Source organism: Microtus pennsylvanicus, chromosome X, assembly GCF_037038515.1.
Source record: "Microtus pennsylvanicus isolate mMicPen1 chromosome X, mMicPen1.hap1, whole genome shotgun sequence".
NCBI classification, from domain to species: Eukaryota; Metazoa; Chordata; class Mammalia; order Rodentia; family Cricetidae; genus Microtus; species Microtus pennsylvanicus.
Genome location: NC_134601.1, coordinates 109435344 through 109459148, shown reverse-complemented (window position 1 = coordinate 109459148; position 23805 = coordinate 109435344). Strand labels below are relative to the sequence as shown.

The window sequence follows — 23805 nt, the reverse complement described above, 5'->3', positions numbered from 1 at the left end:
TTTTCAATGCCAATCTTCCTCTTGAAGCAGATTGGTTCTGCCAAAAGCAGACGTGTCTCATTGTCATGAAAAACCCTAAGTTATTAAAACATTTTAAGAGACGCGGCGGAGCGGTGGCCAGATGCGGCGGAGTGGCGGCCAGAAGTGGCAGAGCAGCGGCCAGATGCAGCAGAACGGCGACCAGACACGGCGGAGCGACACAGCTTTGGGAGACCAGCGCGGCAGCAGACGCAAGCGGCAGGGTCAGGCGTGCAATAAGGAGAGCAGATCGCCCTACTACAATCAAATCAAAGAGGTAGGCCTTTGGTTGGCCAGGTCACTGGCAAATGGGGAGCCTGGTCCTGTCCTGAAGACCCTTTGGAGGGGTGAGAGGGTTCTTGGCCGGCGGCAGGAACCAGGAAACAGAGCAAGGGCATTTTGTAAGCGGACCCCTTGGCCAGCAGGGAAACCTGATCTGGTTTTTAAAAGACCCATTAGATAGGATTAATAGGAGGAGATGGGCAGACGCCAAGGCAAGAACTCACCCAATAATCTGAAAAACAACATGAAAACACCAGAACCCAAGGATCTTACAATAAAAGTATTTGAACAATCTAACACAGAAGAAGTGGAAAAAATTGACTTTATGAACGCAATAGAGTCCCTTAAACAACATGTAAAAAATGCCCTTATAGAAATGGATGAGAAGTATAACAAAAAGTTTGAAGAAATGAGTAAATATGTACATGATACCCTGGGAAACCAAGATAAAACGATCAAACAGGTAATGGAAACAGTTCAAGAATTGAAAACTGAAATGAAGGCAAGGAAGAAAATACAAACTGAGGACCAGCCGGATATGGAAAATCTAGGTCAATGAGCAGAGTCTACAGAAACAAGCATAATAAATAGAATACAAGAGATAGAAGAAAGAATCTCAGATGCTGAGGACACCACAGAGAAAATAAACGAACAGATCAAAGAAAACAGCAAAGCCAACAAATTCTCAACACAAAACATTCAGGAAATATGGGACACAATAAAAAAAACCAAACTTAAGAATAATAGGAATAGAAGAAGGAGAAGAGTCACAGCTCAAAGGCCCAGAAAATATATTCAACAAAATTATGGAAGAAAACTTTCCCAACTTAAAGAAAGATATTCATTTAAATATTCAAGAAGCATACAGAACACCAAACAGACTGGATCAAAGAAAAACATCTCCTCGTCATATAATAATCAAAACACAAAATATACAGGTTAAAGAAAGAATATTAAGAGCTGCAAAGGAAAAAGGGCAAGTAACTTATAAAGGTAAACTGATCAGACTTACACCTGAATTCTCTATGGAAACTATGAAAGCCAGAAGGTCCTGGATAGATGTACTGCAGAAGCTAAGAGACCGTGGATGCAAACCCAAACTATTATACCCAGCCAAGCTATCGTTCATTATCAATGGGGAAAACAAGACATTCCAGGATAAGAATAAATTTAAACAATACGTAGCCACAAATCCAGCCCTACAGAAACTAATAGAAGGAAAATCGCAACCCAAGGAATCCAACACTGCCAACACTGCCTACAACAACCCAGGCATCTAGTGACCCTTCACCAGCACATCTCAAAGAAGAGAGACACACAATCTCTACTACCAAAAGCAATAAGAATAACCGAAGTAAACAACCACTGGTCATTAATATCACTTAATATTAATGGGCTCAATTCACCTATAAAAAGGCACAGGCTAAAAGATTGGATACGAAAACAGGATCCAACATTCTGCTGTTTGCAAGAAACACATCTCAACCACAAAGACAGGCACCTACTCAGAGTAAAGGGTTGGGAAAAGGTGTTTCAAGCAAATGGTCCTAAGAAAAAAGCAGGTGTGGCCATATTAATTTCTAACAAAACTGACTTCAAACTAAAATCAATCAGAAGAGACCGAGATGGTCAGTTTATACTCATAACAGGAACAATTCATCAGGAGGACGTCTCAATTCTGAATATCTACGCCCCCAATATAAAAGCACTTACTTATGTAAAAGAAATATTACTAGAACTCAAAGCAGACATCAAACCACACACACTAGTAGTAGGAGACTTCAACACACCTCTCTCTCCAGGGACAGGTCAATCAGACAGAAACCTAATAGAGAATTAAGACAATTATTGGAGTTAACGAAGCAAATGGACTTAGCAGACATCTATAGAACATTCCACCCAAATAGGAAAGAATATACCTTCTTCTCTGCAGCTCATGGAACCTTCTCGAAAATTGACCACATACTTGGAAACAAAGGAAACCTCCACAGATACAAAAAAATATCAGTGTCCACCTGTGTTCTATCTGATCACCACGGATTAAAGTTAGAAGGCAACAACAATGCTACCCACAGAAAGCCGACAAACCCATGGAAACTGAACAGTAAACTAATGAACCACACCTGGGTCAAGGAAGAAATTAAGAAAGAAATTAAAGTCTTCCTTGAATTTAATGAAAATAAAGAGACAACATACTCAAACCTATGGGACACGATGAAAGCAGTGCTAAGAGGAAAGTTCATAGCACTAAGTGCCCACTTAAAGAAAACGGAGAATGCATACATTGGGGACTTAACAACACACCTGAAAGCTCTAGAAAAAAAAGAAGCAGATGCGCCCAGGAGAAGTAGAAGACTGGAAATAATAAAACTGAGGGCTGAAATCAACAAAATAGAAACACAGAAAACAGTCCAAAGAATCAATGAAACAAAAAGCTGGTTCTTGGAGAAAATCAACAAGATCGATAAACCCCTATCCAAACTAGTTAAACGACAGAGAGAGAACACACAAATAAATAAGATCAGAAATGAAAAGGGGGACATAACCACAGACACAGAGGAAATTCAGAGAATCATTAGATCTTACTACAAAAGCCCGTATAACACAAAATTGGAAAATATAAAAGAAATGGACACTTTTTTAGATACATACCATATACCAAAGTTAAACCAGGACCAGGCAAACAATCTAAACAGACCTGTTAGTCATGAAGAATTAGAAGAGGTTATCAAAAACCTCCCTACCAAAAAAAGCCCAGGACCAGATGGTTTCAATGCAGAATTCTACCAGAACTTCCAAGAAGACCTAATACCTATACTCCTTAATGTATTCCACAATATAGAAACAGAAGGGTCATTACCAAACTCCTTCTATGAAGCTACAGTTACTTTGATACCAAAACCACACAAAGACTCAACCAGGAAAGAGAATTACAGGCCAATCTCACTCAAGAACATCAACGCAAAAATCCTCAACAAAATACTGGCAAACCGAATCCAAGAACACATTAGAAAAATTATCCATTATGATCAAGTAGGCTTCATCCCAGAGATGCTAGGCTGGTTCAACATACGAAAATCTATCAATGTAATCCACCATATAAATAAACTGAAAGAAAAAAATCATATGATCATTTCATTAGATGCTGAAAAAGCATTCGACAAAATTCAACACCCCTTTATGATAAAGGTCTTGGAGAGAATAGGGATACAAGGATCCTACCTAAATATAATAAAAGCTATTTACAGCAAGCCAACAGCTAACATTAAATTGAACGGAGAAAAACTCAAAGCCATCCCACTAAAATCAGGAACATGACAAGGATGTCCACTCTCTCCATACCTCTTCAATATAGTGCTTGAAGTTCTAGCAATAGCAATAAGACAACATAAGGAGATCAAGGGGATTTGGATTGGAAAGGAAGAAGTTAAGCTTTCGTTCTTTGCAGATGATATGATAGTATACATAAGTGACCCCAAAAATTCTACCAAAGAACTCCTACAGCTGAAAAACACCTTTAGTCATGTGGCAGGATACAAGATTACCTCCAAAAAATCAGTTGCCTTCCTTTACACTAAGGATAAGGAAGCAGAGAGGGAAATCAGAGAAGCTTCACCTTTCACGATAGCCACAAATAGCATAAAATATCTTGGGGTAACCCTGACCAAGGAAGTGAAAGACCTATTCGACAAGAACTATAAGTCTTTGAAGAAAGAAATTGAAGAAGACACCAGAAAATGGAAGGGTCTCCCTTGCTCTTGGATTGGGAGGATCAACATAGTAAAAATGGCAATTCTACCAAAAGCAATCTATAGATTCAATGCAATCCCCATCAAAATCCCATCAAAATTCTTCACAGATCTGGAGAAGACAATAATCAACTTTATATGGAGGAACAAAAAACCCAGGATAGGCAGAACAATCTTATACAATAAAGGATTGTCTGGAGGCATTACCATCCCTGACTTCAAACTCTATTATAGAGCTACAGTATTGAAAACAGCCTGGTATTGGCATAAAAACAGAGAAGTCGACCAATGGAATCAAATAGAAGACCCTGACTTTAACCCACACCTATGAGCACCTGATTTTCGATAAAGGAGCTAAAAGTATACAATGGAAAAAAGAGAGCATTTTCAACAAATTGTGCTGGCAAAACTGGATGTCAATCTGTAAAAGAATGAAAATAGATCCATATCTATCACCATGCACAAAACTCAAGTCCAAATGGATTAAAGACCTCAATATCAGTCCAAACACACTGAACCTGATAGAAGAAGAAGTGGGAAGTACTCTACAGCACATGGGCACAGGAGACCACTTCCTACGTATAACCCCAGCAGCACAGACACTAAGGGAATCATTGAATAAATGGGACCTCCTGAAAGTGAGAAGCTTCTGTAAAGCAAAGGACACTGTCACTAAGACAAAAAGGCAACCCACTTACTGGGAGAAGATTTTCACCAACCCCGCAACTGACAAAGCTCTGATCTCCAAAATATATAAAGAAATCAAGAAACTAGACCGTAAAAGGCTAATCAATCCAATTATAAAATGGGTCACTGAGCTGAACAGAGAATTCTCAACAGAAGAACTTCAAATGGCCAAAAGACACTTAAGGTCATGCTCAACTTCCCTAGCGATCAGGGAAATGCAAATCAAGACAACTTTAAGATACCATCTTACACCTGTCAGAATGGCTAAAATAAAAAACACCAATGACAGCCTTTGCTGGAGAGGTTGTGGAGAAAGGGGGACACTCACCCATTGCTGGTGGGAATGCGAACTTGTACAACCACTCTGGAAAGCAGTGTTTCGGTTTCTCAGGAAATTTGAGATCAACCTACCCCTGGATCCAGCAATACCACTCTTGGGAATATACCCAAGAGAGGCCCTATCATACAACAAAAGTATATGCTCAACTATGTTCATCGCAGCATTGTTTGTAATAGCCAGGACCTGGAAACAACCTAGATGCCCTTCAACGGAAGAATGGATGAAGAAAGTATGGAATATATACATATTAGAGTATTACTCAGCAGTAAAAAACAAGGACTTCTTGAATTTTGCATACAAATGGATGGAAATAGAAAACACTACCCTGAGTGAGGTAAGCCAGACCCAAAAAGAGGAACATGGGATGTACTCACTCATATTTGGTTTCTAGCCATAAATAAAGGACAAAGAGCTTATAATGCATGTTCCTAGAGAAGCTAAGTAAGAAGGTGAATCCAAAGACAAACACATAGGCATCCTCATGAATATTAACCTTCATCAGGCGATGAAAGGAGACAGAGACAGAGGAGCACGGGACAGAAATCTCAAGGTCCAAATCAGGAGCAGAAGGAGATGGAGCACGAGCAAGGACCTCAGGACCGCGAGGGGTGCACCCACACACTGAGACAATGGGGATGTTCTATCGGGAACTCACCAAGGCCAGCTGGCCTGGGTCTGAAAATGCATGGGATAAATCCGGACTAGCTGAACATAGAGTACAATGAGGAATACTGAGAACTCAGGAACAATTGCAGTGGGTTTTTGATCCTACTGCACGTACTGGCTTTGGGGGAGCCTAGGCAGTTTGGATGCTCACCTTAGGAGACCTGGATAGAGGTGGGCGGTCCTTGGGCTTCCCACAGGTCAGGGAACCCTGATTGCTCTTCGAGCAGATGAGGGAGGGTGACTTGATCGGGGGAGGGGGAGGGAAATGGGAGGCCGTTGCGGGGAGGAGGCAGAAATCCTTAATAAATAAAAAGATTAAAAAAATAAAATAAAAAAATAAAGCATACATGCATTATCATTCAAAAAAATAAAACATTTTAAATGCTATATTCTGTAGTCTTTGAAAGATATGAAGAACGCTTATCTAACCTAAATACATCTTTATATATCTAGAAAACCTTATTAACATGACTACAAGCTTGACTATTATGGATGATTATCCACTAACAACCTACATTTCACAATTATACATTACATTTTTAATTTTTTTATTTTTTCCATTCTGTTAGCCTGTGTCTTTTTATTCTTTTTTTAATTAAAAATTTCCACCTCCTCCCACCTCACTTTTTTCTCCCCCTCCCCCAATCCCCACCCTCCACTCCCCTCCTCCTCCCTCTCCAGTCCAAAGAGCAGTCAGGCTTCCCTGCCCTGATAGATGTCCAAGGTCCTCCCCCCTCCATCCAGGTCTAGGAAGGTGAACATCCAAACAGACTAGGCTCCCACAAAGCCAGTTCATGCAGTAGGATCAAAACCCAGTGCCCACAAAGCCAGTACGTGCAGTAGGATCAAAAATCCATTGCCATTGTTCTTGGGTTCTCAGTAGTCCTCATTGTCCTTATCTTTGGATTCTCAGCAGCCCTCATTGTCCACCATGTTCAGAGAGTCCAGTTTTATCCCATGCTTTTTCAGTCTCAGTCCAGCTGGCCTTGGTGAGCTCCCATTAGATCAGGCCCATAGTCTCAGTGGGGGGGGTGCACCCCTCGTGGTCCTAATTTCCTTGCTCATGTTCTCCCTCCTTCTGCTCCTCATTTGGACCTTGGGAGCTCAGTCCAGTGCTCCAATGTGGATCTGTGTCTCTATCTCGATCCATCACCAGATGAAGGTTCTATGGTGATATGCAAGATATTCATTAGTATGGCTATAGGATCAGGCCATTTCAGGCTCTTTCTCCTCAGTTGCCGAAAAATCTAGCTGGGGATATCTCTCTGGACCCCTGGGAACCACTCTAGAGTCAAGACTCCTGCCAACCCTAAAATGGCTCCCTTAATTGAGATATATACTTCCCTATTCAAATATCCATCCTTCCTTTATCTCAACAGTTCCATTCCCCCAAGCTCTCCCCATCCTCCCCTTCTTACTTTTCTCTCCCCATATCCACTTTCCCCCATCCCACCCCACCCCCGAGTTCCCAATTTTTGCCTGGGAATCTTGTCTACTTCCAATATCCAGGAGGATAACTATATGTTTTTCTTTGGGTTCACCTTCTTATTTAGCTTCTCTGTGATCACGAATTATAGGCTCAATGTCCTTTATTTATGGCTAGAAACCAATTATGAGTGAGTAATCCCATATTCATCTTTTTGGGTTTGGGTTACCTCACTCAGGATAGTGTTTTCTATTTCCATCCATTTGCATGCAAAATTCACGATGTCATTGTTTTTTACCGCTGAGTAGTACTCTAATATGTATATATTCCACACTTTCTTTATCCATTCTTCCATTGAAGGGCTTCTAGGTTGTTTCCAGATTATGGCTATTACAAATAATGCTGCTATGATCATAGTTGAAAAAATGCTTTTGTCATATGATAGGGCATCTCTTGGGTATATTCCTAAGAGTGGTATTTCTGGGTCCTGGGGTAGGTTGATCTCAAATTTCCTGAGAAACCACCACACTGCTTTCCAAAGTGGTTGCACAAGATTGCATTCCTGTAGTAATATGGGAGCGGCGGCAGGGCTGCGTCCCCAAACACCCAGCCGCCTGGCTCGGCTAGCTTATGCCCCGAAATAATTACACAGACACTGTATTCATTTAAACACTGCTTTGGCCCTTAGCTCTAGCCCTTACTGGCTAATTCTCACATATTAATTTAGCCCATTTCTAATCATCTGTGTAGCGCCCCTAGGTGCGCTTACCGGGAAGATTCTAGCCTAAGTCCATCCTGGGTTGGAGCTTCATAGCGTGCGTCTTCCCTGGAGCAGGTAGCATGGCGTCTCTCCTACGTCTCCTCCGGAGAGCAGAGCTGTGGAGTCTGACCAGGAGCCGGGAGCATGGCGGACTTCTGCTCCCGAGAGGAGAGCTGTGGAGTCTGACCAGGAGCCGGGAGCATGGCGGACGTCTGCTCCCAAGAGGAGAGCTGTGGAGTCTGACCTCACTTCCTCTTCCTCCCGGCATTCTGTTCTGTTTACTCCACCCACCTAAGGGTGGGCCTATCCAATGGGCCTAGCAGTTTATTGCTTAGCTAATGAAATCAACAGATTGATATATGACACTCCCCCATCACATTCCCACCAGCAATGGATTAGTGTACCCCTTACTCCACATCCTCTCCAGCATAAGCTATCATTGGTGGTTTTGATTTTAGCCATTGTGACAGGTGTAAGATGGTATCTCAAAGTTATTTGATTTGCATTTCCTTGATTGCTAAGGAGGTTGAACATGACCTTATGTGTCTTTTGGCCATTTGAACTTCTTCTGTTGAGAGTTCTCTTTTCAGTTCAGTGCCCCATTTATTTGATTGGGTTAAATAGCATTTAAATATCTAGTTTCTTGAGTTCTTTTATATTTTGGAGATCAGACCTTTGCCTGTTGCAGGGTTGGTGAAGATATTCTCCCAGTCAGTGGGTTGCCTTTTTGTCTTAGTGACAGTGTTCTTTGCTTTACATAAGCTTCTCACTTTCAGGAGGTCCCATTTATTCAATGATTCCCTTAATTTCTGTGCTGCTGGGGTTATACGTAGGAAGTTGTCTCCTGTGCCCATGTGTTGTAGAGTACTTCCCACTTTCTCTTCTATCAAGTTCAGTGTGTTCAGACTGTCATTGAGGTCTTTAATCCATTTGGACTTGAGTTTTGTGCATGGTGATAGATATGGATCTATTTTCATTCTTCTACATGTTGACATCCAGTTATGCCAGCACCATTTGTTGAAGATGCGTTCTTTCTTCTATTGTATACTTTTAGCTCTGTTATCAAAAATCAGGTGTTCATAGATTTGTGCATTAAAATCCAGGTCTTCTATTCAGTTCCTTTAGTCTACTTCTCGATTTTTATACCAATACCAAGCTGTTTTCAATATTGTAGCTCTGTAATAGTTTGAGGTCAGGAATGTTTATGCCTCCAGATGTTCCTTTATTGTATAAGATTGTTTTGGCTATCCTTGGTTTTTTGTTTTTCTATATAAAGTTGATTATTGTCCTCTCAAGGTCTGTGAAGAATTTTGATGGGATTTTTATGGGGATTGCATTGAATCTATAGATTGCTTTTAGGAGAATTGCCATTTTTACTGTTGATCCTCCCAATCCAAGAGCAGGGGAGGTCCTTCCATTTTCTGGTATCCTCTTCAATTTCTTTCTTCAAAGACTTAAAGTTCTTGTCAAATAGATCTTTCACTTCCTTGTTCAGAGTTACCCCAAGATATTTTATGCTATTTGAGGCTATCGTGAAAAGTGATGCTTCTCTGATTTTCCTTTCTGTATCCTTATCCTTAGTGTATATTAGGACAACTAATTTTTTGGAGTTGATCTTGTATCCTGCCACATTACTAAAGGAATTTATCAGCTGCAGGAGTTCTTTGGTAGTGTTTATGGGGTCGCTTATGTATATACTATGATATCATCTGCAAATAACAAAAGTTTAGTTTCTTCTTTTCTAATTCGAATCCCTTTGATCCCCTTATGTTGTCTTATTGCTGATGGGGAGATCTTGGGGGAATGGGAGGGCTGGGATGGAGGTATTGTCTGTATGGGAGCCGAGAAGTATATATCTTAATTAAGGGAGCCATTTTAGGGTTGGCAAGAGACTTGACTCTAGAGGGGTTCCCAGGTGTCCATGGAGATGTCCCCAGCTAGATCCTTGGGCAGCTGAGGAGAGGGAGACTGAAATGACCCTATCCTATAGACATACTGATGAATATCTTGCATATCACCATAGAAACTTCATCTGACGATGGATGAAGCTAGAGACAGAGACCCACGTTGGAGCACTGGACTGAGCTCCTAAGGTCCAAATGAGGAGCAGAATGAGGGAAACCATGATCAAGGAAGTTAGGACTGAGAGGGATACACCCACCCACTGAGACAGTGGGGCTGATCTAATGGGAGCTTCCCAAGGCCAGCTGGATGATGGAGCATGTGATCAAACCAGACTCCCTGAACATGGCTGACAAGGAGGTCTGACTGAGAAGCCAAGGACAATGGCACTGGGTTTTGATCCTACGGCATGACATGACTTTATGAGAGTCTAGTCTGTTTGGATGCTCACCTTTCTAATTCTGGATGGGAAGGACCTTGGACTTCCTACAGGGCAGGGAATCCTGACTGCTCTTTTGACTGGAGTGGGAAGGGAAGGGAGATGGGCGGAGCGGGAGGGAAATGGGAGGATGGAGGAGGTGGAAATTTTTAATATGTTAAAAATAAATAATAAAAAAGAAATATTACAAAAGCATTTGTTCAACTATGTTCATAGCTGTATTATTTGTAATAGCCTGAACCTGGAAACAACCTAGATGCCCCTCAATGGAAGAATGGATAAAGAAAGTGTGGAATATATACACATTAGTGTACTATTCAGTGGTAAAAAACAATGACGTCTTGAATTTTGCATGCAAATGGATGGAAATAGATAACACTATCCTGAGGGAGGCAACCCAGACCTAAAAAGATGAATATGGTATGTACTCACTCATAAGTGGATTCTAGCCATATATAAAGGACATTGAGCCTATAATTTGTGATCATAAAGAAGCTAAATAAGATGAATCCAAGGAAAAACATATAGTTATCCTCCTGGATATTGGAAGTAGACAAGATTGCCGGGCAAAAATTGGGAACTCGGGGGTGGGATGGGGTAGAGGTAAGGGTACATGGGGAGAGAAAAGTGAGAAGGGGAGGATGGGGAGAGCTTGGGAGAATGGGAGGGTTGGGAAGGAGGAAGGGTGGATATGGGAGCAGGGAAGTAGATATTTTAATTAAGGAAGCCATTTAAGGGTTGGCAAGAGACTTAAATCTAGAGGGGTTTTCCAGGTGTCCAAGGAGATGTCCCCAGCTAGATCCTTGAGCAGCTGAGGAGAGGGAGCCTGAAATGGCCCTATCCTATAGCCACACAGATAAATATCTTGCATATTACTATAGAACCTTCATCTGGTGATGGATGGAGATAGAGACAGAGACCCACATTGGAGCACTGGACTGAGCTCCCAAGGTTCAAATAAGAAGCAGAAGGATCATGAGCAAGGAAGTCAGGATCTCGTGAGGTGCACTCACCCACTGAGACAGTAGGGCTGATCTAATGGAAGCTCACCAAGGCCAACTGAACTGGGACTGATGGAGCATGTGATCAAACTGGACTCTGAACATGGTGGACAATGAGGGCTTACTGAGAAGCCAAGGACAATGGTACTGGGTTTGATCCTACTGCATGTCCTGGCTTTATGGGAGCCTAGTCTGTTTGGATGCTCACCTTCCTAGACCTGGATGGAGGGGGAAGTCCTAGGACTTCCCACAGGGCAGGGAACCCTGACTGCTCATGTCAGCACCAACTACTTCAAGGGGAAGATGGGCATCACAGAGGTTCCTTATGAAGTTGGTTAGCCATTTGGGCAAGAAACTGCTCTTGCCTGAACTGCTTGATGAACTGGACATGCAGAACCCATAGAGACATGACTGCTGAACTTGCATAAAGTTGAGATGATCCTTTGGGGTTCCTTCTACATGAAAGAGTCTGCCAGATATTCTGTAGAACACAGAAGAAAAGGACTAACAAAATGCCAATATAGGTGGAACTGTCTTTGAAATTTCCATGCTTCATGAAATGTCTGATGGATACTATGGGGCTGTTGGCTGAAGATGGATGCCCCAAAGGTACAGAAGAATTCTAGTTACTGTCCTGGCAGCAAGATGTCTCTGTCAATCCTGGAGTTTTGGAAGTTGCTTCCAATGTACTTTCTGTTTACTTACATAATATTATAGCCTTCCAAAATCTTTGATGGAGTTGAAGAATAGACAGTTATAGTTTACCTTAGTTATGATAAAAGATAAAATATATATAAATATTGTAACTGTAATTCTTGCTTGATACTTTTGTTATATGTAATTTTACTATGTTAAAGTTAAATCCTTCCTTTGTATTTAAACAATAAAGGGGAGGTCTTGTTGGATTTCTTTTTGTACTATTGGTTAATAAAAATTCTTCGGACCTATAGCAGGGCAGAACATAGATCGGCATGGAAAGGTAGCCTGAGTGCTAGGAGAAAAAAGGGCATAGTCAGAGAGAAGCCATGTAGTTGCTGCAATGATAGATGTACTGAAACTTTCCTGGTAGGCTATGACTTCATGGTGATGCACAGATTCACGGAGATGGGTTAAATTAAAATGTACGAGTTAGCAAATAAGAAGTTAGAGCTACTGGGCCAAGCAGTCATTTAAATAATATAGTTTCTGTGTGATTATTTTGGGGGCTGAGCAGCCAGGAACCCACAAATGGCCTCCATCCTACAACACTGTTTAATATTCAAATATGCTGCTTATAAATATTGAATGTACTTTGATTTTGTTATATATTTAGACTTCAGGAGATTGAATGTAGCAACTATGTCTAATTTCTTTGTCCTTGTTAGAAGCCCACAAAAAAGATTGCATCTGCTTTACCTATTTTGATAGCAAACTATACTCTAAGGAATTACTCTTAAACAAAAAGAAAACTAATAAACACATGCATATTCACAGGACTTGGTATTGGAAGATCATTCTCAGGAATTTATTCTTCAATGAGGATGACTCATACGTATGTACACCTTTTAAGCATATCCTGATTCACTTGCTTACTGAAGTCATTTAACAAAAGATAATCTTCTCAGATGGACTTTTGAAAACATATTTCTTCCCCTCTTTAAATAATGTGGAACATGAAGAGAGACATCAAAATTTTGTTCTGTGCAATCTTTTAGTGTATAAGGATCATTCAACTGCAAATCATAATTTTCAGCTAAAAGTAAATATGAAGCACAAAATACAATTCACTTCTGTAGTGCCTGTGCCCATCCTTCACCAGTAATTGTGACACTTCTAATTATTCCGATAGATTTTAGTAATACAGATATCAGTTATTACACCAGAGTGATTATTTTAATTAGCTTAGTGAACGTATACATGTTTTTGGATGAAATCCTTTACAAAACAACTTCTTTTATTTTATTTTTTATTTTTCCATTCAAAAATTTACACTTCCTCCCCTCCTTCCATTCCCTTCCTTATCACCCACTCCCCTTCCTCCCTTCTCCTCCCTCCTTATGAGAGGGCAGGGTGCCCTGCCCTGTGGGAAGTCCAAGAGCCTCTCCCCTCCATCCAGGACTAGGAAGGTGTACACCCAAACAGACTAGGGTCCCAAAAAGCCAGTACATGCAGTAGAAACAGGTTACAGTGCCATTATCGATGGCTTCTCAGTCTGCCTCCATTGGCAGCCACATTCAGAGAATCTGGTCTGATCACACGCTCTTTCAGTCCGGGTCCAAATGGATCTGGTGAGCTCCCATTAGTACAGGCACACTGCCTCAGTTGGTGGAAGAACCCCTCCTGTTCCTGACTTCCTTGCTCATCTTCTCACTCTTTTTGCTCTTCAAATGTATCTTGGGAGCTCAGTCTGTTGCTCTGATGAGGGTCTCTGTCTCTATCTCCATTCATCACCGGAGGAAGATTCTATGGTGATATTCGAGATAAACATCAGTGTGATAGTGGGTGAAGGCAAGTTCAGGCACCCACTCCTCTACTGCCCAAGGACTTAGCTGGGGACATCCCCGTGGACATCTGGGATCCCCACTAGAGCAAGTCTCTTGCCAATCCTAAAATGGCTCCGTTAATATAGATATCTTCTTCCCTGCTCCTATATCCACCTTTCCTCCATCTCCAACCTACCACTCCCCCATGCTCTCCCCAGTCTTTCCCTTCTCCTTTCTTGCTCCCCCTCTCCCCTTTCCCCATCCCCAATACCACCCATAACCCTACGCCCATGCTCCCAACTTTTGCCCTGTAATCGTGTTTGCTTCCAATATCCAGGAGGAACAATATATGTTTTTCATTGGGTTCACCTTGTTATTTGGCTTCTCTAGGCTTGTTAACTATAGGCTCAATGTCCTTTGTTTATGGCTAGAGTCCACTAATAAGTGAGTTCATACCATATTCATCTTTTTGAGTCTGGGTTATCTCATTCAGGATAGTGTTTTCTATTTCCATCAATTTGCAAGCAAAATTCAAGATGTCATTTTTTTTTACATCTGAGTAGTACTGTAATGTGTATATATTCCACACTTTCTTTATCCATTCTTCTATTGAGGGACATTTAGGTTGTTTCCAGGTTCTGGCTATTACAAATAATGCTGCTATGAACATAGTTAAATAAATGCTTTTGCAGAATGATTGGCATCTCTTGGATATATATATATATATATATATATATATATATATATATATATATATCTGGATCCTGAGGTAGGTTGATTCCCAATTTCCTGAGAATCCACAACACTGATTTCCAAAGTGGTTGCACAAGTTTGCATTCCCACCAGCAGTGGATGAGTGTTCCCCTTACTCCACATCCTCTCCAGCATAGGCTATAATTGGTATTTTTCATTTTAGCCATTCTGAGAGGTGTAAGATGGTATCTAAAAGTGGTTTTGATTTGCATTTCCCTGATCACTAAGGATGTTGAACATGACCTTAAGTGTCTTTTGGCCATTTGAAGTTCTTCTGTTGAGAATTCTCTGTTCAGTCCTGTACCCCATTTAATGGGTTAATTAGAATTTTAATTTCTAGTTTCTTGCGTTCTTTATATATTTTGGAGATCAGACCTTTGTCTGTGGCGGGGTTGGTGAAGATCTTCTCCTATTCAGTAGGATGCCTTTTTGTCTTAATGACAGTGTCCTTTTCTTTACAAAACTTCTCAGTTTCAGGATTTATTCGATGTTAGTCTTATTATCTGTGCTACAGGGATTATACGTAGGAAGTGGTCTCCTGTGCCCATTTTTGCAGGCTACTTCCTACTTTCTCTTCTATCAGGTTCAGTGTGTTTGGACTGATATTGAGGTCTTTAATCCATTTGGACTTGAGTTTTGTGCATGGTGATAGATATGGATCTATTTTCATTCTTCTACTGGCTGACATCCAGTTATGCCAGCACCATTTGTTGAAGATGCTTTATTTCTTCTATTGTATCCTTTAGCTCCTTTGTCGAAAATCAGGTGTTCATAGGTTGTGGCTTAATAACCAGGTAGTCAATTTGATTCCAATGGTTGATTTTTCTGTTTTTATTCCAATACCAAGCTGTTTTCATTACTGTAGTTCTCTAATAGAGTTTGAAGTCAGGGATGGTAATGCCTCTGGAAGTTCCTTTATTGCATAAGATTGTTTTGGCTATCCTGGGTCTTTTGTTTTTCCATATAAAATTGATGATTGGTTCTCGCAAGGTTTGTGAAGAATTTTGTTGGGATTTTGATAGGGATTGCGTTGAATTTATAGATTACCATTTTTACTATGTTGATTCTACCTATCCAAGAGCATGGGAGATCCTTCCATTTTCTGGTGTCCTCTTCAATTTCTGTCTTCAAAGATGCAAAGTTCTTGACAAATAGGCCTCTTGCTTTCTTGGTTAGTGTTATCCCAAGATATTTTTTTTGCTATTTGTGGCTATCATGAAAGGTGATGTTTGTCTGGTTTCCATATCAGCTTATTTATTCTTTGTTTATAGGAGGGCTACTGATTTTTTTAGAGTTGATCTTGTATCCTGCCACATCACTGGAGGTATTTATCATCTTTAGGAGTTCTTTGGTAGAGTTTTTGGGGTCACTGATGTACACTATCATATCATCTGCAAAAACAAAAGTTTAACTTCTTCCTTTGCAATTTGAATCCCCTTGATCTCCTTATGTTGTCTTATTGCTATTGCTAGAACTTCAAGCCCTATATTGAAGAGGTATGGAGAGAGTGGACAGCCTTGTGGTGTTCCTGATTGTAGTGGTATGGCTTTGAGTTTCTCTCCCTTTAATTTGATATTAGCTGTTGGCTTGCTGTATATTGCTTTTATTATATTTAGATATGGTCCTTGTATCCCTAACCTCTCCAAGACCTTTATCATAAAGGAGTGTTGAATTTTGTCAAATGCTTTTTCAGCATCTAAAAAAATAATCATATGGTTTTTTTCTTTCAGTTTATTTATATGATGAATCACATTGATAGATTTTCATAAGTTGAACCAGCTCTGCATTTCTGGGATGAAGCCTACTTGATCATAATGAATAATTTTTTTGAATATCCTGAATATTTATGCCCCTAATATAAAAGCACCCACATATATAAAAGAAACATTACTAGAACTCAAAACACACATCAAACCCCACACACTAATAGTAGGAGACTTCTTACCAATGGATAGGTCAATTAGACAGAAACCTAACAGAGAAATAAGAGAACTAATGGAGGTAATGAATCAAATGGACTTCACAGACATCTATAGGACATTCCACCCAAATAGGAAAGAGAATATACCTTCTTCTTAGCATCTCATGGAACTTTCTTGAAAATTGATCACATACTCGGTAACAAAGCAAACTTCCACACATACAAAAAAATTAGTAACCACCTGTGTCTTATCGGATCACCATGGAACAAAGTTAGAATTTAAAAACAATTCTACCCCCAGAAATCTTACAAACTCATGGAAACTGAACAGTCAACTATTGAACCACCCCTGGGTCAGGGAAGAAATAAAGAAAGAAATTAAAGTCTTTTTTGATTTCAACGAAAATAAAGACACAACATACCCAAACCTATGGGACACGATTAAAGCAGTGCTAAGAGGAAAGTTCATACCACTAAGTGCCCACATTAAAAAATGGAGAAAGCTCACATTAGAGACTTAACAGCACAGCTAAATGATCTAGAAAAAAAGAAGCAGACTCACCCAGGAGGAATAGAAAACTAGAAATAATCAAACTGAGAGCAGAAATCAACAAAATAGAAACACAGAAAACAAACCAAAGACTCAATGAAATAAAGAGCTGATTCTTTGAGAAATCTACAAGATTGACAAACCGCTATCCAAACTAATCACAAGGCAGAGGGAGAACATCAAATTAACAAGATAAGAAATGAAAAGGGGGACATAACAACAGACACTGAGGAAATTCAGAGAATCATTAGGCCTTACTACAAAAGCCTATATGCCACAAAGTTGGAAAATGTAAAAGAATGGATTGTTTCTAGATAAATACCATATACCAAAATTGAATCAAGACTATGTGCACAATTTAAATAGACCTATAAGTCATGAGGAAATAGAAGCTGTAAAAAAAAATCTCAACCAAAAAAAGCCCAAGACTAGTTGTTTTTAATGCACAATTTTACCAGAACTTCCAAGAAGAGCTATACTCCTTAATGTGTTTCACATAATAGAAACAGAAGAGTCACTGCCAAACTCTTTTTATGAAGCTACAGTTACGCTAGTACCAAAACCACACAAAGACTCAACCAAGAAAAAAAAATTACAGACCACTCTCGCTCATGAAAATCAATGCAAAAATCCTCAAAAAAATACTGGCAAACCAAATTTAAGAACACATAAAATATATGCATTACAAAACATATTTATTGCTTTTTGAAACATTTTATTTATGTATTCAAAAAGTAAGAAGAGATCATAGATCATAAAAAGGGAAAGAAAAGGTAAGTCAGCAATTTGGTATGTTTTATCCAGACTTTACAGGTTAGGGAAAAATCCGTTTAACAAGAAATGGTGATTTGTATGTGATATTGATTCCATGGTCAAGAGAATATGATGCATAGTTCTGCTTCTGTTGTCATCTGTGCAGACATGAAAGCAAAAATTAAAACATGATTGAACAGGAAAATTTTTTGTCCTTAAGAATGTATGAATGCAAACTTAAATATAACTATACAGAGTATAGAGAATGGATTGTACATAAACAGTTTCTTTCTTAGAAGTCACCAATACCTTGCACTTGGGATTCTATAGGAGTACTTTCAACAGAGAATAATGACGTTCTGTGACATACATGAAAATTTATATTGAGAGGTTTCAAAGAATATACTGAAAGCATCAACATCATTTTACAAATAATACATGTACAAAACTGACAAATAATAGCCCACAATAGTAAAGAAAGATTTGTTAAATACAAGATACATTAAATTGATGGAATATTCCTCAATATAAAAATGTTAGCAATTCTGAAGAAGATAAAATCCTTCATAATGATTTATGCATAAACATATTCTATCATTCATTTCTGTAACTATAAGATATTCAGCCTTAAAAGACAAATAATATTCTATCTTAATTTTGCCTAATTTGAGTTCATTTTTTCCTTTGTAACATACTTATTTCTATTTTTTATGTAATAAACACAAATCTATTGAAATATCAAGATGGTTAGTCAACGCTTTTGTTTCTACTCACCAAAAGAAGGTCGTTATTTAGGGCAATTATCTGTAAAAGAATATGTATGGGGTAAGGAGTGACATAAATGTTCTCATATGAATATTAGAACAACTCCACAAGGATTATTTCTGGAAAAAGCAACTGAAAGTTTGCATATGACTAGATGTATTCCATATCAGAAATTTACTGACTAGATAGATAGATAGACTAAGATAAATAGACTAAGTATGTTTATATACTTATATATTTATGAATATAAATCAATATATATATATATGAATAAATATGTATCTATGTATTTAGAAATGTTATGGCCATAATAATAAACACTGAGGTTACCTGTAGCCTGAACATCTTGAATGTTTTCTCTTGGAATGTTCTGGACCTTAGCAAATTCCTCAATTTTTTCATATTGTTCAGGAGTCAAAGGTTGACCTTTTCCTATATTGTATAATTGACAATGTTAAAGATAGGTTCAGTAGAATTCTTCAGAAATTACATTGCTTCCTTGGTATCCCAACTACACCAATTTCATCTATCCTGCATGGGTCAATACAGGCAATAATAATTTTCCCCAAATTCCATGAACACATTTAATAAAGTCTAAATGGTGGTATGACATCACTTTTCAGTATTCCATGATGTATCAAAAAAAAAACTTCTCTAGAGAGTTCACTCATCTCAATCCTACCCACTTTCAAAAACATGACCCTAGAGAGTCATGGGTGCCTGTCAATGGAATTCTCACATTTCTTCCAAGTCTATAACCTAGAGTTTACGTTTTAATTTAGTACACACTTTTTCAAAAGACATTCCAAATGGTTTGAACTTTAGAAAAATATGTTTTCCCTTTTTCCTCTGAGGAAATTTGAACATAAACACTTCCAATGACCTCACTCATCACCCCAAATCTTCAATGACCGTGATACTCAAATTACAATATAATTTAAAAGTTGGTCCACAAAGCAATCAGATTGTTATTTAGTGCATGGGAGTTTGGAAATACCATGATACTGTATTTGGAGGGTGAATCTGACTTAATCCTTATTTGCTGGATGATAATTTTGTTACTATTTTAAAAAAAAACCCACTACCATTCTTACCATAAACATAAATCATGTTTGTAGTCTGTCCAGTTCTATCCACATTCTGATTGGCAAAGATTATAAACTCTGGTGTTAAATACACAGGTCCAAATGTATTGTCACCTTCAACTGCAATAACAGAAACATTTCAAAATGAGTGTGACTCATCTTTTTACTTTGTTTGATGTCACCTGTTAACTAAACATTATTATTTACCACAACTCTATCAATAATCTCTGATTCATTATCATATGACAAATGTGTGCAAAGATATTCCTATAGTAATTAATTTTACCCATCCCATCATAATTCTCATTAAACCTTACAATGAATCCTAGGTACAGATACTTTCCTTTTTCTCTGAATTCATCATGTCAAGACCTATGAGATCACTCTGTTGGGTATTCCTTCCCCTTTCAACCAGATCTAAAAGATCACCTATCAATTTCCCAAAATTATAAAACTTTGGAGTCATACCATGGTAATATATGTTGGGCAAATGAATATATATGCAAAAGAGACTGTAGTAATGAGAAATAGACACAAAAGTTTTCATCTTGTATGACTATTGATGGAAAAGCTATAAGAATGAACATGTCAAATTTATTAGACATTCATAGTGTATATGTGTCTGTCTCTGTGTTTGAGTGTTCTATGTACCTTTCTCTCCATCTCTCTCCAGGTGTGTATGTATGTGTGTGTATGTGTGTGTTTGTGTGTGAGAGAGAGAGTCTGAAATTTATACTTACTGACAAGGAAATAAAAGTATTTTGGGATCTGGATATTTTCAATTACAGGACTGCTTTTTAATATCCATGTAAAGTTTAGGAAGTAATAGACTTTCCAGAAGAATGTGCACTCCATTCATTTAAGATCAAACCAAAAGGCACACCAGTTATAATTCAAGTGAACAATGTTGCTATTACTTTAGCAATTTTTAAAAATTGAGTCCGTCTGAAATTTCTAAACAGACTTTCCACTAACTGCTTTGCAAAATTGAGGTTATCATCCAACGATCTAAATGTTATGATCTTAACAAAATATGAGAAAAGGAATCTTTAAAATGGTACTGTTAATTTTAATCCTCTATTAATCCAGGTTGATAGAAAACGCCTATAATATGAGTACTTGATAGCTTGAGGCTATAAGTTTGCAAATATGTTTGGGGCATGAGAGACTTATTAGTGAGTGCCAGGCCTGTCCAATAACAACCAAGATACTGTATGAAAGAAAAGACACTGGATTTTATCTCGAAATTAATTTTCACGAAGGAACCTATTTGGAGATGCTTTGTAAGCATTACTCACATCTTCAGGTAATAGTGTTCTTCTCCATGTAAACTTCAGATGACCTACAATGTACTTTGACTTTGTACCCTATCTCAGTTGGTTGGAAGGGTTGATAAATTACAAAGTAACCAAAATGGTTCTAGATTTATGTACCTATGGGTGTCTGAAGTGTCAGCTTGTATGTGCACACCCACAATGCTTTTGTTCAGAGAAAGCTCCCAAATCCCATACTTACACTGTGCATTGTACTTGCCATCTTCTTGCCTGTTCCCAGTGACTTTGGTCTTTGTACATTGACCATTCGCCCTAAAAAAATTAAACAGAGTAATGATTCTTTATTCTTTATAACATTGTAATTAGTATTAACGACCTTCAAGTATTATAGTGAACCTGATGAACAGTGTACAGAGCTTAAAGAGAAGTATCTATGCTTACCTCAGTTTTCCTAATTCTTGTTTAGAAAATATCATTCTGTTTGTAATTATGTACATGACTTATTTTGAGTCAATTTTAACAAGTCCTATGAAGGCTGCGATTTCTTCCTTATCTGATTTAACTATTCACTGAGTATGATTTTTAATGTTAATTCTCTTGTTTTAGTCCAACAATAAGTACATTGAAATATGTGCTTGTGTTTTAAGTGATTTTATTTGTAACCTAAATCTTATAATTGTATCTAGAGTATCGGAATGATTTAAAGCATTTGAAGCTCTTATGGTGTTATGCACTCATTCATTGAACATTGTCGTCCAGATGGCAGGGAGAGAATCTCTGAATCTAGAGCATCAGATACAGTACTTTACAAATTAGATTTATCAAAGATGGTGTAGAAGACTTTTATAACATTATTGACTGAATAACATAACATGTGTGTCTTTGAACCAAATGCTCACACATACTTTTAAATTAATATAAATGATATTCTTAGAATCTCCTGCATATAATATTAAAGCCTGAAATTCAAGCACAGGCCTCCAACCTGGAGAATTTCTAAGGAAACAATAAAGGAACTGGAAACAATATCTAATTTCTGTGTTGTGTCCAGAGCTAACCCATTATGGAATAACATAATCACATTTCTGACAAGACCTTCAATTTCATGACCAGAAGCAGAACATTGGCCTATAAATTTAACAAGATGAAATCTGTAAAATGTAAATAGTCTTCTAAGTTTACATGGTTGACAATTTGCTTACTTGATATAAAATGTCAATTCCAATCTATCACATGACTCGTTACAAGTAAGTTCACGAAGGTAGATTCTCAGTGGTCCTTCTTCCTCTATCTTTTTCACATTGTCAGCAGCAATGGCAACAGTAACCCACTTTCCATCAATCTGCAAAAACAGCAAAGGACATTAGAATGTGAGTTGGTATCAAATCTATGATCCCAGTCCTTGGGAATACATAAAATAACTAGAAACATAAATCAATAATATTTTCTTTATTAGTTAAAAAGTATGGTTCTAGGGATGTAGAATAACACAGGGTAATATGATGACTCAATTTACATAGCATTTGGTACATGAGACCTTTTGGAATTATTCATGTGCTCGCCTCTTAAGCTCTGAAATTCAACCCATAGTTTCCTTAGTTCATTTGTTTCTTCTTAGAAAAATCTGATTGAAAAAGTGCACATGAGTGAAAGTCAGAAATGAATATGGACTTGCACGGACAAACTGAATGACATATCACATCCACAGAAATATGCTATTGAAGAACATCACACCTGTTCACAGACCGAATGAATTTACCTCAACATGAGCACGAGCCAGACCAAATGCCAAAGCCAGCAGCAGAAACTTTACCATGGTGGTACCAGCCTTTGCTCTCTGCAGAAGCTCAAAGTAGGATATTGATTGTGGAGGAACTGAACTGATAAAGCTTTTTATACAGTTAGTTAAAGGGAGTTTCATGGAATCAACCAATGATTCTGCTTGACAAAAACTTGGATCTGTCCAGTATTTCTACGTTTACCCTTTTGAACAGTATATGATCTCATATTCCTAAACTAATACAATTAGACTAAAGGTCAGGTTTTGTTGGTATTGTTAATTGAGTGTTCCTGGCAGAAAGATCTATCCCTGTGAGTGCATTAAAGCAATTGTTTTGCCTCCAGAACTATACTGGTAGGTAAAGGTCACAATGCATATTCATATATCCTATAGGATTCATTTAAAACTATGGAATGTGCTTCAATATAATTCTCAATCTAAGTATATTACTTTGCAGTTAAGTGAATTTAAAACTGTAGCCTGGACTATATGAGCCAAAGCAACCACACTATTAGAAGATAAATTGGTAACACTAAAAAAGGATTTCATATATAGATATTGATATGTCCTTTGCTATGTTTAAATCTTTCCATATATTGAGTAGTTTATTCTTCTAGTACACTAAATTCGATGGTTGTAACACAGAGCTTCAAGAGTGTTTAACTAACTGAAAAAATATTGTTAGATGTCTCCTGGCAATAAATACTGGTGTCATTGATCAAAAGAAATGAAATCAAATGAAACATTCTATAAAAAATAATGTTCAAAAAACTGTAAAATGTGCAAATAGACTCTGCTCTAAATATGATTACGTATCATAAAGCAAAGCCCCTTCCTGCCCAGTTGACTTCTTTACACATCAAATCCAAGATCTGTGTTGTGCTTAGGCATAGGATCTTATCATCCAATTCTAGGGACAGCCAAGGCTATCAGGCTTCTGGAGTGCCTTTTTATCCTCTAGGACTTCCCTCTCTGACACATGGAATAACCTACAGTTAGAATTTTAGTATTTTTTGTTGAACATCCATGACACCTTTATAAAAAAATAGTTGGTCCTTTATGACACTTTCTTTATATTATAACCTATTATTTTCTCTACTTTTTCTAAATTTGAGGTTATAGCATAATTACATGATTCTCTACTCCCCTTTCTTCCCTCTAAACCTTCCAATATGTACCCCCTTCATCTCTT

The 23805-nt window shown here is 38.2% G+C and overlaps 1 protein-coding gene across 1 annotated transcript; it reads right to left on the bottom strand.

Annotated features, from left to right (window-relative positions):
• Window positions 1-93: 93 nt before the first annotated feature.
• Window positions 94-22664, bottom strand: LOC142840490 (odorant-binding protein-like). Its single transcript, XM_075956984.1, has 6 exons — window positions 22593-22664; window positions 22036-22175; window positions 21075-21145; window positions 19569-19679; window positions 18805-18906; window positions 94-203 (listed from the first exon to the last, which is right to left on the bottom strand). The coding sequence occupies exons 1-6, from the start codon at window positions 22647-22649 to the stop codon at window positions 94-96; spliced, it is 591 nt and encodes a 196-aa protein (XP_075813099.1). The 5' UTR covers window positions 22650-22664.
• Window positions 22665-23805: the final 1141 nt, after the last annotated feature.

Coding starts and splice junctions, on each gene's coding strand:
- LOC142840490 (XM_075956984.1), bottom strand. CDS start 22,649: ATGGTAAAGTTTCTGCTGCTGGCTTTGGCATTTGGTCTGGCTCGTGCT. Junction 22,176..22,592: donor TGGCTCGTGCTCATGTTGAG/GTAAATTCATTC, acceptor CTGTTTTTGCAG/ATTGATGGAAAGTGGGTTAC. Junction 18,907..19,568: donor AAACATGATTTATGTTTATG/GTAAGAATGGTA, acceptor TATACAATATAG/GAAAAGGTCAACCTTTGACT.